The 17,500-nt window shown below is 19.3% G+C and overlaps 2 protein-coding genes across 2 annotated transcripts in view; both read left to right on the top strand.

Annotated features, from left to right (window-relative positions):
* Positions 1-15,905, top strand: part of PRSY57_0715300 (dynein heavy chain, putative) — a gene marked incomplete at both ends in the record, with an annotated part of 19,437 nt that extends 3,532 nt beyond the window's left edge. The window contains 6 exons of the mRNA XM_020114665.1: positions 1-251; positions 399-542; positions 729-1,045; positions 1,254-14,760; positions 15,277-15,604; positions 15,790-15,905. The exon at positions 1-251 is cut by the window's left edge and continues 34 nt beyond it. Of these exons, the coding sequence (XP_019970622.1) occupies positions 1-251; positions 399-542; positions 729-1,045; positions 1,254-14,760; positions 15,277-15,604; positions 15,790-15,905 (14,663 nt within the window). The remainder of the gene's footprint in view (positions 252-398; positions 543-728; positions 1,046-1,253; positions 14,761-15,276; positions 15,605-15,789) is intronic.
* Positions 15,906-16,766: 861 nt separating this feature from the next.
* PRSY57_0715200 (thioredoxin-like protein) overlaps positions 16,767-17,500 on the top strand; it is a gene marked incomplete at both ends in the record, with an annotated part of 2,601 nt that continues 1,867 nt past the window's right edge. The window contains one exon of the mRNA XM_020114664.1: positions 16,767-17,459. Coding sequence (XP_019970621.1) covers positions 16,767-17,459 — 693 coding nt within the window. The remainder of the gene's footprint in view (positions 17,460-17,500) is intronic.

Raw genomic sequence — 17,500 nt, 5'->3', positions numbered from 1 at the left:
ACAAAAGCATAAAGTCCATGGATGAACGGTTCGAAAAAAAAATCAATTCATTAAATCATAAAAAAATAGAAGATGATTTCAATTTGATTTTAAAAAATATGAATAAAATTAATAAACATGCTAATGAATATTATAAAAATAAAAATAGTCTAATTAAAAAGATGAACGAGAAATTGCAATTTTTCAATTCATATGTGTCCCTATTAATATCTTTGAGAAAACCTAGCATTAAGGACAGGCACAAAAATCAGGTAAAAAAAAAAAAAAAATATAATAATAAATAAAAAAACTAGACACATAAAATAAAAAAAATGGTGCAATATATATATATATATATACAAATATGTATTTTTATTCAATCATTCATTTTTTGTGAATATGATTTTATTTCGATATAGATAGCTCAGATCATTGACGAGAAAAAAAACATCGACTTCAATAATATAACGTTTAACGAATTATTAAAATTAAACATTAATAATAAAATTACTAGTATTATTAATATTTGTGAGAAGGCAAATAAGGAAAATGCAATCGAAAAGGTAATAATAAATAAATGAAATATTAACAGAAGTAATATAATATTATATTTAAAGGTATAAGATATATAGTTAGCACTGTAATTATCATTTTGAAAAATTAAATAATTCTTAATCATGTGGACACACACACACACACAAAAAAAAAAAAAAAAAAAAAAAATGTACCTATCTTTTTTCTGTTTATAGTTTTTATATAAAATAAAAAATAACTTTAGTAAAATAATATTTCAAATGAAACATGAAGAAAACAATAAAATATTTATAATTTCTAATTTAAATGAAATATTAACAAAAATAGAAGAAAATCTTGTGTTAAATCAGAATCTACTAATTATAAATATATATGAAATATATCATATAGACATAATAAATAATCAAAACATGATGATAAATGCTAATGCTATTATAAATACTTTAAAGAAAAGTCAGAATTTGTTCTTATATCTGAGTAGGATATTTATTTTGACGGATATATCTAAGCAGTTGATCAATGAATCGAAAAAGTAAGAGGGAGAATATAAACATAAATAAGAACATAATTATATATATATATATACATACATATATATATATATATATATTTATTTATTTATTTATTTATATAATTATGTTTATGTATACAGTTTGTTAACCAACCGTATACCATCAAGATATCCACCCACATATTTTTTTTCTCTTTATTTTATTACCTTATTGGGTCGTTTCTTGTAGATACAAATTAATCCACAGTAATTTCTTGAATATGTACAAAGTTATAGAAGAAGATAAGAAACTTGAAAAGTTCTGCACAAGGAAAGATACAAAAGAGAAACTAGGAGAGTTGTATAACAGTTTGAATTTTTTATTAAAAAGTATAAATGAATATTTAGATTTAAAGAGAGAAATATTTAATCGTTTTTATTTTTTAAGTACAGATGATTTAATAAATTTAATATCTTCTAATATAAATGATCAAATTAATACTTATCTTTTTAAAATTTTTAATAGTATATATAAGCTTGTAATAGTAAATGGATATATAGTTTCCTTTAAATCTCAAAGGGGCGAAGAATTATTATTATGTAATGAAATAGAAATTGAAAAAAAAGAAATAACAGAAATATTATTACAAGTAGAAAAAGAAATGTTTTCTAGTGTAAAAAAACAAATATATGAAAATTTAATTGAATATAAAAATTTGATAGATATAAAAGAAGATGATTTTTTAAAAAATAATGAATTCCGAAATTCATCTCATAGAAAATCATATAACCATAAAAAATTGTCTTCTGATAAATATCAACAAAAAAGTAGTGATCATTGTAATTATAATTATAATTATAATTCATCAGAATATTTTTCATATTCATCTAATATGTCATGTACATCTGATATGTCTAATTCTTCAGATTCATCTTATGTTACTTCACCTATATCTAATGAAAAGGAGAATAAATTTTATGATAATTACAACAAGTCTTATCATCAAACAAAAGACAGTAACAATAGTAATAATAGTAATAATAATAATAATAATAATAATAATAATAATAATAATAGTAATGATCATCATCATAATAACAAATATAATGTAGAAAAAAGTAATCGAAAAGAAAAGTATTCTTCTACACAAAATAATATGAGAATGAAAAATTATAAAGAAAAAGATTCATCAGTTCATAATAATATATCATATGAAACAATAAATAAAAAGATTATATTTTGCTTAAATAGAAATAGTCAATTTGTTCTTATAATAAAGAATTTATTTTGGTCTAATTTAGTGGAATTATTTTTGAAATATAATAATTTGAATAAATATAAAAAAATATTAAATGAAGAATTATATGAATATATAAATATAATAAATAAAGTAGATAAAAAAAAAAGTGTCTTATTACATACACTTATAATTTCGCTAGTTCACAATAGAGATATAGTACAAGAATTAATTAAAAAAAAAGTTAATGATTGTAATAATTTTAATTGGTTAATACAATTAAAATATTTTTATTATAATAAAAATTTATATGTAAAATATTTAAATGAATCACATATATATGGATATGAATATATTCATAATGATAATCAAATTATATTAACCAATTTAATAAATAAATATTTTATATCTATATTACATTCTTATAGTTCTAAATTGGGTGTTTGTTCTGTTGGATTAGCTGGTACAGGAAAAACAGAAACTACAAAATATTTCTCAAAATTTGTAGGCAAGTTCTATTTTGTATATAATTGTAGTAGTAATATAAATTTTGAATTCTTGAAAAATCTATTTTTTGGAATAGCAACCAATGGAATTTTTTTTTGCTTCGATGAATTTAATAGAATATCTATAGAAGCTCTCAGTGTTCTAGCTCAACAATTATGTAATTTATTTAATGCAAAATCAAAAAAATTTCTTATGAATCATATGAAAAAAAAAAATCATCATAAAACAATTATAAGACAAAATAAAAGAAAAAATAACATTACAGGTGTTCATTGTCTGAATGACCTTTCTTTGGATTATAAAAATGAGGATCCAAAAAGGGAAGGAGGATTACATAAAATAAATAGAATAAATAAAATGAACGCTCCAGATAATATAAATAATTTCAATAATAATACAAATGAATATATAAAGAATAATAATGATGATGAGAAAGAAATATATAAAAAACCAAATAAATCAAATAATATAAATAATAATTATAATAAATTAAATCTTAATGAAAAAAAAAGTCTCATTTCTAAAAAAAAAAAAAAATTGTTATTTTTTGAAGGGAAATATATAAACATTAATGAAGAATTTAATATATTCATAATTATTAATCCTTTTTATAAAGGTAGAAGTGAATTACCAAATAATATAAAATCATTATTTCGATCTTTTCATTTTATAAAACCTGATTTTTTTACAATCGTACAAGTTATGTTATATTCCAATGGATATAAGTACAGCAAAATATTGTCTAAAAAAATACTTTTATTATTTGATCTATGTGAGCATAATTTGAGTAACCAGAAGCATTACAAGTATGATTTGAGGACTGTTAAGAAGATAACGTATGTTATGGGGAAAATTAAAGAGGACAAGACAGACGAGGGTAATAATAATGATAAAAATGATGATACTGATGATGATAAAAATGATGATAATGATGATGATAAAAATGATGATAATGATGATGATAAAAATGATGATAAAAATGATGATAAAAATGATGATAATGATGATGATGATGATGATGATGATAATAATTATAAGTGCAGCATTTATCATGAATATAAATTTTTATTTATAGCCATCATCGAATGCATCATGCCTTCCATAGTAAAAAACGATATTTACCTTTTCCTACAAATTTTGAAAAATATTTTTTATGAATTATATACATATAACCAATCATTAAATAATTCAAGAAAAGAAGAAAAAGGTGTCAACTTAAAAAATATTTTATCAAATAATCGTAATAATGATAACAGCATTTTGATGTATTTAAAAAGCTTTTATTCAAATATAAATGATGAGAAAAAGAAAATATCGAAGAAAAAAATGAAGGAAGAAGGAATTCAAAATGAAAGAATACAATACAAAGAATATAATAATAAAGACAATTATAAAAAAAATGATGATAGTTATTTTGATACAAAAGAAATAACAAATAAGGATATTACTAATTTAAATAGATCAAACATTTTGACAAAAAAAAAAAATCATATATACGATATAGGTGATGTATCAAATTATCAAATATTAAATGATGAAGTTTCAAGGAATAAAGAAACATTATTATGTAAAAGAAAAGAGCCTGATTTTACAAAAAAGGATAATTCTGAAAATAATAAGATAGATATATTAAATAATAATAATAATAATAATAATAATATAAATGATATGAAAAATATAAAAATGAATATAAAAAAAAGGAAATTTTTACATAAAAAAGAAATAATAGAAGATTATTTAAAAGGTATGTTAAAAAAAAAAATGTTAGAATTAAATTATGTGTGTACAGATAGATATATTACCAAATTAATTCAATTATATAATATGATAAATTTTCATACTGGTATATTATTTTTATCTTATCCTTTATCAAAAACAACATCTTATAAAATATTAAGTAGAACTATTAATACAATTAATGATAGAGAAATTATTAAAACAAAAATAAATGATTATATAATTAATGCTAATGTTGTAAAAGAAAAAGATCTCTTAGGATTTTATGAAGAAGTTTCAAATAAATGGGTACATGGAATATTAACTAAAAAAATTTTAGAAATCAATACAACTTATAATAATACAGAAAATTATTTAAATATAATATATTTTGATTGTTATTTACATTCTTTATGGATAGAAAATTTAAATTCTGTTTTAGATGAATCCAAAATTTTATGTTTATCAAAATGTGATATTATTCCTATATATAATCATACACATTTTATTATGGAAACATATAATTTAAAAAATATAACGATGGCTACTATAAGTAGATGTGGTTTAATAATATTAAATACATATGATTTAAATATTGCATCTTATATATGTTCATATATAAATAAATTATCAAATAATTTTGATATTATTCATAAACATATTTTATTAAATTTATTTCTTGTATTTTTTTATAAAAGTGTATTATTTATATGTATTAATAATTTATTTGTATATACATTTAATGAGTATTATTATTGTATTTCTTTTATTAAATGTTTAGATAGTCTCTTATCATATTGTACGTTCGAAATTACAGATCCAAATATTAAAACGGAGCAATTCCAAAAATTTATCACTTGTATATTTATCTATTCTTTAATATGGTCTGTTGGTTCAAATACATATAAAAGGGGAAGGAAAATATTTAATGACTTTCTATGTTCTAATATTTTAAAATATAATTTAAAGATAACATTCGAAACGTTAGAAGGGAGAATAATTGATATCAGACAGATAAATGAAAATAATAAAAAAAACAAAAACAAAAAAAAAGAAAAGAAAACTACAGATCTTTCGCGTTCCTCATTTGATGGAAAAGAAACCAATGAACAGCAGAATCAAATGGACATCAAAAATGTAAGCAGTGTGTTGAAAAATATGAATGATGTTATAAAAAATGTAGGTGATGTAAAAAATGTAGGAGATGTAAAAAATGTAGGTGATGTAAAAAATGTAGGTGATGTAAAAAATACAGGTGATGTGAAAAATACAGGTGATGTGAAAAATACAGGTGATGTAAAAAATATATATCCTGCCATAAGATCAGATTTAGATACAAGCTCCACAAAAAATATTAATAATAACCATACCAAAACAACAGACATTATGGACACGCACATGATTAAGAACAACAATTGTAAATATATGAATAATACAAGGAATAATAATTTACAAGCACAAAATGATAATAAAGAAAAAATATATGATGGTAAAGATGAGGAAATGAATACAATCAATAAAACACATATTATAGAAAAAGATACATTGATAAAAAATAATATGTGTCCATATTTTTCAGATGAAAGCAGCTGTAATTCTGATATAGATATATATAATGAGAAGAATAAAAATATTGATAAATATTATGAGAGCTTAGATAATATATATGATTATTATATAAAAAATTGTAAAAAGTATAAAAATTTATATAAAAATTATGATATAAATATAGATGGAAATAATAATGACTTTTTTCAAAAGTGTTATGGGAATTATAGTTCAGATTCAAATAGTAGTAATGATCAGAGATATTTAAAAAGGAAAGGTAAGAAAAAACAAACATGTAGGAGAAAAAAAATTCAATCTTATATAAAAGATGATATTAAAAGGGATGACATTAAAAGGGATGATATTAAAAGGGATTATATTAATAAGGATATTATTAATGATCATAATAATAATAATTACCATAATTATGATGATTACATAAAAAAATATAGTTATGAAGAAAGTGTAGATGATATTCTGAATAATGTTAATTATTACAATGATATCTATAATTTAACTGAGTCGTCAAAAGAAAAAAAGAAAGACCATACGAATTTTGAAATATCAAAGGATGTATCAAAAAAATCAAGTACTTTGTTATTCATCAATAATAATGAAGAGCAAAATGGAAACACACATATCACAATGGAAAGGGAAAAAGAAGGAAATAATATACACACAAAAAAATATAAAGAAGATAAATATTATGATGATGATGGTGATGATGATGATTATGATTATGATGATGATTATGATGATGGTCATGATAATGGTCATGATAATGGTCATGATGGTGCTTATGATGACGGTCTTGATGATGATATGGTAAAGGGTGAAAAAAACATTTTTGAAAAAGTTAAACTAGAAATTAATTTATTTAATTATTATTTCAATTATCAAAAAAACGTTTTTAGCCACTTAAATCATAGTGAGAATAAATTTACATGCATAGATGATTATATGAATAATAGCGATATTATGGTTAAACAAAAGAAACATATATCTGTATTATACAATATTGATATATTTATAAAAAATAAAAAAAACATTATCATAGGAGGATGTAGTAATATAGGTAAAACTTTAAGTGTTGATTATTTTTTAAAAAAAGTAATAGCTAAAGATAAATTTTTTACAGTGGAATTTTTTTTTTCCAATAGTACTAAAAGTAAACATGTTAGAAATCATATAGAATCTAAATTAATAAAAAGAAGAAATAATTATTATGGAACTCCAAATAATCGTATATGTATTTTTTATATTGATGATATAAATATTGAAACAAATATTGGAGGTGTTAAAAATAGTCATTCATTATCTTGTCATGAATTTTTGAGAATGTTATTTAATTATAAATATTTTATTGATGATAATTTAAATTATAAATATATAGAAGATATAACATGTATAGGTACAATGAATAATTCATATAGTACTAGTAATAATAGTCGTCTTTATAATAATTTTAATATTATATATTATAATAATTATAATTATAAAGAAATATATAATATATTCTTTAATTATTTGAATTGTCTATTTAATGTTTATGATATAAATATTAAAAGTTTAATACCAAACTTAGTCCACATGCAAATAGATATTTATAAATCCATAAAGTATATGAAATATGACAACAAAGTGGATAGTAACAAAAGCAATAATAATAATAATAATAAAATGAAGAAACATTCTTGTGGTAGTTATAACTATATACCCTATTCTGAATATAAAAATAAAGAGGTAGATGAACTGTTTCTACATTTCTGGAATATTAATAATATGAAAAATATATTTAAATATATATCATACCTATCCAAAAATATTAATATTAGAAAAGAACAAATGCTTTTATATTTTTTATATGAAAATAAATCTTTCTACGTTGAAAGTTTTCTTTCAAAAAAAAAAAAAAAAAAATGTACAGAAATTATTAAGGAGCATTTTAAAAGATATTTTCATGAAGAAGATACAAATAATCATTTTATAAATACATATGATAATTTATTATTTTGTAATTTTCTAAATTTATATCAAAAGATATATGAACAAGTTTATGATATAAATGATTTATATAATTGTATACATACTTATATATCTGAATATAGTAATAATGAAAAACTTAATTTAATTATATTTGACAATATTTTAATATATATATGTAAAATAACCAAAACTTTTATGATAGATAATTCTCATATTATATCTATAGGAATAAATGATAGTATAAAAAAAAATGTAACCAAAATATGTTCCTATATTATTAATAAAAATTTAATAATATCAGAATTAAATAAAAATAGTAAAAAAAAAAATTTCAAAGAAGAAATTAAAAGATGTCTATTCGATTGTGCTATATATGAAAAAAAATGTATATATTATTTAAACGATAAAAATTATAATAATCTATCTTATATTTTAGAAAATCTAAATAATATATATAATTATCATGATAGTTATTTATTATATACACAAGAAAATTTCAAACATATATTTAATGAATGTAAAAATAAATGTGATCAACATCAACTCGTAAGAAATATAACGAATATATATAATATTTATAAAAACACAATCAAACAAAATTTTCATGTTAATCTAAGTATTTCATTAAACACATCTTATCAAATTCATAAATATCCTTATATATTAAAAAATTCTTATATCATATATTTTGAGGAAAATAATAATGACGGATTGCATATAATTACTCAAAATTTTTTTATTAACCACTCACAAGAATGTAAAATTAAAATGTTTAACATGCCTTCTAAGGAACATAATCACAAAGATGCAAATAAAAATTTACATACAAATAAAAATTTAGATACAAATAAAAATTTAGATACAAATAAAAATATAGATGCAAATAAAAATTTAGATACAAATAAAAATATAGATGCAAATAAAAATATAGATACAAATAAAAATTTAGATACAAATAAAAATTTAGATACAAATAAAAATTTAGATACAAATAAAAATTTAGATACAAATAAAAATTTAGATACAAATAAAAATTTAGATACAAATAAAAATATAAAGGGTCATCTTAAGGACCATATAAATAACATTTCAGATAAACAAATAAATAAAAATCATAATAACATTATTGACAAGGAGAAAAATGTTATATTAAAAGATAACCATTTACATGATAATAAAATTATAAAAAAAAGAAATCAAATAAATTCCAAACATGTTGATAATATTCATAATAACAACCAATATAATGCTCATGTTGGTAGTAGTAAAATAGATAGAGACGAAAATAATAAAGAGCACATAAAGGATGAAGGGGATAATAATATTAATTTGAATAAAGAAGATACTAATGATATGACAAATATTAAAGGTTATAATACGAATAACCCATGTAATAATACAAACGATCATAGTGATCTTATTAAGACATATAATACACGCCCAGCAAATATATGTAATCATCAAATTAAAAATGAAGAACTTCTACAAGTTGATATAGAAATGATAAAACAAGAAGAAGATATGAAATGTCTAGAAAAAATAATTGATAATAAGATATTTATTAGGATACATAAAGAAATAATAATGTTATCTAAAAAATATTTGAATGAAAAAGGTATTAATGTATGCATTAATTCAAATAAATATTTACATTTTCTTGAGCATTTTGATTATTTATTTTTTATTAAAAAAAAAGAATATGATAAACATATTGATTTATATAGTAAAGCATTACATAAATTACATCAATGTGAAGAGGATATAAAAATTATGAAAAATAATTTATTAAATATTCAACCCATCTTAAATAGTACTAATATTGAAATGAAAAAAAAGGTCAATGAAATTGAAAGAGATACAAAAGATGCATATATTAAACAATCTGAAATAAAAAAAAAAGAAAATGATGTGAAAAATAAAATAAAAAATATAACTAATTTAAAAAATGTTGTAAATGAAGAAATAAGTAAAAGCTTTGCTTTATTGAATGATTCATTAAATAATTTGAACAAATTAAAAGTAGAACATCTAAGAGAATTAAAAGCCTTTGTTAACCCTCCATCAATTGTTGTAATGGTTATACAATGTATTCTAACATTTCTAAAAGAGGATGAAAAATATTTAGCATCTAAAATTATCAGACCTAAAAGTGTTAATTATTGGATTTTAGCACAAAAAACGATTTTTAGAGATTCTAAAGTTTTTCTAGATAATTTAAAGCATTATGATAAGAATTTAATTGAAGAAGAGATGATAATAAAAATATCTCCTTTAATAAAAAATAAAAACTTCAATCCTAAATTTGTTAGAAAAGCCTCGAAAGCATGTGAGACCATGTGTCAATGGATTCTAGCTATTTATCATTATTTTATTATTAATAAAGAATTAGAACCTAAGAAAGAGGAAGTCCTTATGTTAGAAAAAGAAATCGATAAAGAGTTAGAACATCTAGATATATGTAAAAATGAATTATTTGTTGTTAATAATAATTTAAATAAAATGGAAAATGAAAAAGAAAAAATTAATATAAAACATAATGAATTAGTTAAAGAAATTGAAAATATAAAACAAAAAATTAAAAGATCAAAAGTTATATTATCATCATTATTAGATCAAGAACATAAATGGAATGATAAAAAAAATTTTTATATTAAAAAGAGAGATTTATTAATAGGTGATTGTATTATAGTTTCGAGTCTTTTAAATTATATATCACATTTTTCATATGAATATAGAAAAATAATTAAATTAAAAATAAAAAAAATATTAAATTTATTTCATATAAAATATACTAATAATATATCTATTCCAAAATTTATAGAATCTAAAATTAATTTAGAAAAATGGGTAGCATATGGATTAACTAATAGTACCTATTACTTTGAAAACGTAATAATAATGAATAAAAGTATAAAATATAATTTATTAATTGATCCTCATTTTATTGCAACTAATTTTCTTAAAAATTTATATCACAAAAAAAGAGAAGTACAAATATTAAGAAATAATAGTTCTAACTTTATAGACAAAATAGAAAAAGCAATGCAACTAGGCAATATTATAATATATACACACTATGATGATTCCACACTTTTGTTTTCCTCTCTTTTTCATTATAAAATTAATAGAACATTATATGATTTTCAAAAAATTAAAATGAACAAAATGGAGGAGATGGTTCATGATCACGAGGACAGGGAACAAAAAGTGACATCTTATGTAAACGATCCTTTGGATATTCCCCTGGGTTCGCAGAATGACGATAATAAAAATGAATGTGGTGATAATAAAAATGAATGTGGTGATAATAAAAATGAATGTGATGATAATAAAAATGAATGTGGTGATAATAAAAATGAATGTGGTGATAATAAAAATGAGTGTGGTGATAATAAAAATGAGTGTGGTGATAATAAAAATGAATGTGATGATAATAATAACAAATGTGATGATAATAATAACAATTTAAAAATCAACTGCGTTAATTTCAACAACAAGATTATTACTGTAGACCCATTGTTCGATATATATTTTATAGTTTATGGTAATATTCAATTTGATGATATTACACAAAATTATGTAAATATAATAGATTTTAATATAAATTTAAAAATTTTAGAAGAATATTTTTTAGAAAATTTAATTGAAAAATTATCTAAAAGTTATAAAGAAAAAAGATCCAATTTAATCCATTATATTCATAATTTAAATAATGAAATAATAATAAAAGAAAAAGAAATATTACATATTTTAAATTATAAAGAAGATATATTATGTGATGATGATATTGTTATTATTTTAAAAAATGCTAATAATCTTTTTTATGAAAATAAGAAAAAAATTAAAGAATTTAAAATTAATAAAAAAGAAATAAACAAAATGAGAGATAATTATATGAGTATGGCAAAACATATTTCTGTTATTTATATTTGTATAAATAATTTGATTACTTTAAACTTTTTTTATAATTTCTCTATATTATCTTTTATTAATTTATTACATATTAGTATAGATAAATCTGATGAAAATAAATTATTAGAAAGAAGAAAAAAAGATATCCTAAATATATTCACTAGAAAAATACATTACGAACTATCAAGAACACTATCTGAAAAACATCAACTCATTTTTTTCTTCTATATGGTTTGTATGATAAATATTTATAAAAAAGACATTGATTATGATGATTATTATTTTCTTATATATGATCATTTTCCTCATACCTATGATATTAAAAATGAAATTGTTAAAATGGAAAAACCAAAATCAACAGAAAAAAAATATAACATAAAAAATAAAAATAAAATAAATCATCATGATGAACACAAAAATGTTAATCTTTATATAAATGCATCTGATAATCATAACAATATGCCCTCAGAAAATAAAAACAGTTCTTCTGATGAAAATTATCAATATGAAAGTGAACAATTTGATACTAGTGTTTCAGGTTTGGATGATGTATCTTTGTGTAGCCTGGCCTCGGAGGGTAGCGAAAAGGATTCTTCCGATCAAACAGATTCGATTAAAAAATACAAAAAATATAAAAATGATGATAATGATGATAATAATGATGATAATAATGATGATAATAATGATGATAATAGTGATGATAATAGTGATGATAATAATGATGATAATAATGATGATAATAATGATGATAATAATGATGATAATAATGATGATAATAGTGATGATAATAATGATGATAATAATGATGATAATAATGGTGATAATAATGATGATAATAATGATGATAATAATGATGATCATATTAGTAATCATATTAGTGATCATCATAATGGGATAAACCAAAAGAAGGATATAGAATACATGGTTATGCAAAAGAAAAACGCAAAAGATGACTTCATAGACACATTTGATAATAATATCATTTTTGAAAAAGAAGAACAAAATAAAAATGAAGATTCAGACTTTATTTTTGATTTCGATACAAAAAAATTAACATGGATGAATAGAAAAGAATATTTAAGTATTAAAAAATTAATAAAAAAAAAAAAATTTTATGAATTTTTTAAAAAAGTTCTTAATGAATATGAATATATATTTCGAAATATAAAAACAGATCATACTATTTTACAACATAAAGATATTAAAAATTTATTAACTAGCTTTGAAAAATTAATTATATATAAAATATTTAGATTTGATATTTTAAAATTAAATATGAATAATTATATAGATAAATATTTAAATATACAAACATCTAGTTATACAAAAGATTTATATAAATGTTATGAACATTCATCTAAATATAAACTAATTTTAATATTATCTAAACATCATTTAAGTACAGCTAGCGAAATTATGATTCTAAGTGAAAAAATTACCGGAAAAAATAATTTAATAATATATAATAAAAATGATGTAAATTATTTAATTCATATTTTAAATGATTCTATAAAAAATGGATTCTGGGTACTCATAGAAAATGCTCATTTAAATATACATCTAATATTAGAAATAGAAAAATATATAGAAACATGTAATATACAATATTCAAATCCTGAATTTAGGATATGGATAAGTACAAGTTCGGTTGAATATTTTCCTTATTATCTTTTAAAGTTATGTATTAAGGTGACTTTCGAAAATGTATATAATTTGAAATCTTGTCTGTTGAATATCTATTCAAATGTGTGTGATGACCAGGAGGATCAAATAGAAAAGAAATATGACCCTGATCAGGCTGATATCAAAAGGGGAGATAATAAAAGTGGGGATAATAAAAAGGGAGATAATAAAATGGGATATAATAAAAGTAGTGAGAGAAAAAGTTGTGATGTTAATTATGATGATGATAATTATGATGGTGATAATTATGATGGTGATAATTATGATGGTGATAATTATGATGGTGATAATTATGATGGTGATAATTATGATGGTGATAATTACGATGATGAAAAAAAAAACAATGTTCACACATCAGATTATGAAAATAATTGTAGCCAAAGCAGTAAAGGAACGACATCTGAAAGTGAACATGCTGATATAAATATGGTACCGAAAAAAAAAAAAAAATTAAACGAAAATGAAAAAATATTAATGAACAAATTAAATTTTAGTTTATGTTTTTTTCATGCATTAATTCAAGAAAGAACAAAATTTAAAAATAAAGGATTTAATAATTGTTATGAATTTACAGATATGGAATTAAGATTAGCTAATGAAAATATTATAAATTTTGTTCATAATAAAAATATAGATATAAATTTGTTAATATATTTAATTGGTAAAATAATATATGGTGGTATAATAATAGATATAAATGATCAAAAATGTTTTAATATTATTTTAAAAAAATATATTAATGAAATAATAACATATTCAAATAATGAATATAAATTTAATAATTATTATTATTGTCCTCATAGTTCAAATAAAAATATTTTTTTAAGATATATTAAATCTTTACAATATGTAACTGATTTTTCTATATTTAATTTACATCCTTCTCTTAATATATTATATATGAAAAATTATAATTTTAAAATATTAAAAAATCTACAACGATTAGAATCCAATATAATGATAAATGATCAACAACAAATACATATCTTCTATATTATCACTATTCTAAAAAATATTTTACCGAATTTTATAGATACTAATATATTAAATTATTTATTTCTAAATAATATTAATTGTTCTATAATAACATTCTTAAAAATTGAAGCTGATAAATATAATTATTTATTAACAATTATATATAACGATCTTACTAATATAATCTATTTTGTTCAAAAAAAAAAAATACATTCTAAAAATATTATTCATACCTATAATTCATTAATTAATTTGTCTATACCTAAAAAATGGATAACATATTCTTTCTTTTCTAATTTACAAATATTCCATTATGCTACACTTATACAAGTCAAGGTTACACATATAAAGAACTACATAAAGAATTTTAAAAACAAAATTTTTAATTTAGGAGCTTTTTTATCTCCCAAGGTAATATCAGAAAAAAAAAAAAAAAAAAAAATATATATATATATATATATATACAATATAAATGTAATTTTTTTTGTGTATTATATTGATTCATATAATTCTTCAAAAAATATTCAAACCTTATTTAAATTTATGTAACCAGGGGCACAACGGATATAAAATATGTTGTTTATGCTTTATATGTTCTTAATATTTTATATGTTCTTAATATTTTATATGTTCTTAATATTTTATATATTGTTTATATTTTATATATTGTTTATATTTTATATATTGTTTATATTTTATATTTTTTAGAGTTTACTGTTAGCCATTCGGCAAAAGTTTAGCCAAGAATTAAAAGTAGATGCTAATAAAATAAAATTAAAATATGAAATAACAAAATATTTTAATGAAGACGATATAAACGATAAAGATCATTATTATATTGGTGGTTTTTTTCTTGAAGGAGCTACATTTGATATTACTAATATGATAATAAAACAATCTACATCTATACAATTATATTCTCCTATGCCTTACATCAAAATATATTTTCTTACTAAAAATATTTCCTATCAAAAATATACAAGGAGAAATTCGTACGTATTCAAGTGTCCCATATATAAAAATATTCATAAATCGGGTACACATCAAAAATTATACACACACATAAATAAATATATATATATATATATATATAATTTATTCATGGAATAAAATAAATATAGATATAAAAACATATATACATAGTGTATATTATATTTTATATATATACATATATATATTTTTTTTTTTTTTTTTTTTTTTTTTTTTTTTATTGCTCCTTAGGATATACCTTAACTAATAATGAACCAATATTCTACTTAAAGTTAAATTCAAGAGAACGAAAAGAAAAATGGATTGAGCGAAACATATCTGGAGTTTTAATGATGAAATATGAATGAAGTTGATGTTTTTTTTTTTTTTTTTTTTTTTTTATAAATCAACATTACATTTACTACATAAATAATTAAATATTATACATACATATATATATATATATTATATTCGTCTTTTTTTCTCGTCAATAAAAATATATATTAAGTAAAAAAATAAGAATAAAATAAAATATATTACTGAAGCAGGTTATACATATAAAATATATATATAATATATATATAATATTGCTTCTTATAAATGGTATAATTTTAGATTTATAAATATATTTTTATTTTTTTTTAAAAAATAATACAAAAAAATATATCGTTTATATAAGCATTTTTATCTTTATTAATTTTTATATATTAGGATGAATAAACGTAATGAGGAGGAAAAAAAAAAAAAAAAAAAAAAAAAAATCAAATATAAATTTATATCTGTATTGTATTACATATATATATATATATAATAATATATATACCTTTTACATTTCTACATTCGATGATAGTTTGCAATATTATTTTGAAGGTACACTTTTTTTTTTTTTTTTTTCCATAGATTCATTACTTTTACCAATAAATATATATATTATATATATATATATATGCCTCCTTATTTTTATGTAAATCTTGTAATAATCGTCAAAATTGAATAAACAAAACAAAATTTTTTTTTTTTTTTTTTTTTTAAGTAAATTATAATATAAACTCCCAATATTTATGTTGCAACAAATATTATAATAATAATGTTTTCATAAATGTTATAAGAAAATACATATAATATATATATAATATATATATATATATATTTATTTATTTATTTATATATCGTATGTTTACATTTTTTTTCGTTTCTATTTTTAATAAAAACTTATTATAAATAAAGAAATGAATAAAATAAATAAGTTGAGGAAAGGAAATAATATTATATTTTTAAATAGTAAAAGATGTTTTTATAACTTTGATGGTATCTACAGTAAGTTAGAAAAATGTGTAATGATAAAATACCCACATAAAAAACAACAGCCCTTTGAAGGCAATACATTATATAATAAATATATAACTACTAACACTAACACAAATAATAAGAATGGAAATAATAAAAGTAGTAATAAGAAATTATATTTGTGTTCTTTATTAAGTATTGGTTTAGTTGGATATATATATTTTAACTGGTACGAAAAAAAAAAAAAGGTAACAGGTTTTTTAAAAGAAATGAAAGAAATATCAGATGAACTTTTTGATAACTTAGATAATATTGTATTATTTGTGTTAGATAAAAATAAATTAAATGAAGAAAAAAAAAAAATTGAACATATTAAAAATGAAATTCAAAAACTTAATATTAAAAATTTAAATTATCTATATACATATAATGAACATACTAAAGATTATTCATGTTTTCTATATAAAGGAAGGAGAAGAAGAAATATAACTGAAGATGAATTAGTAAACGAACCTATTAAAGATATTGTCCAGCCTTTTTTTACACCTGTTAGTGAAAATTATGAACAAATAAATCAAGGAAATAATACTGATAAATATCCTATATATGTAACACATGATACATTTGAAAAGGAGGTACAAAAAAAAAAAAAAAAAAAAAAAAAAAAAAAAATTAA

Source organism: Plasmodium reichenowi, chromosome 7 (genome assembly GCF_001601855.1).
Source record: "Plasmodium reichenowi strain SY57 chromosome 7, whole genome shotgun sequence".
NCBI lineage: Eukaryota > Apicomplexa > Aconoidasida > Haemosporida > Plasmodiidae > Plasmodium > Plasmodium reichenowi.
The sequence above is the reverse complement of the archived record's forward strand: the minus strand, read 5'-3'. Positions and strand labels throughout refer to the sequence as shown.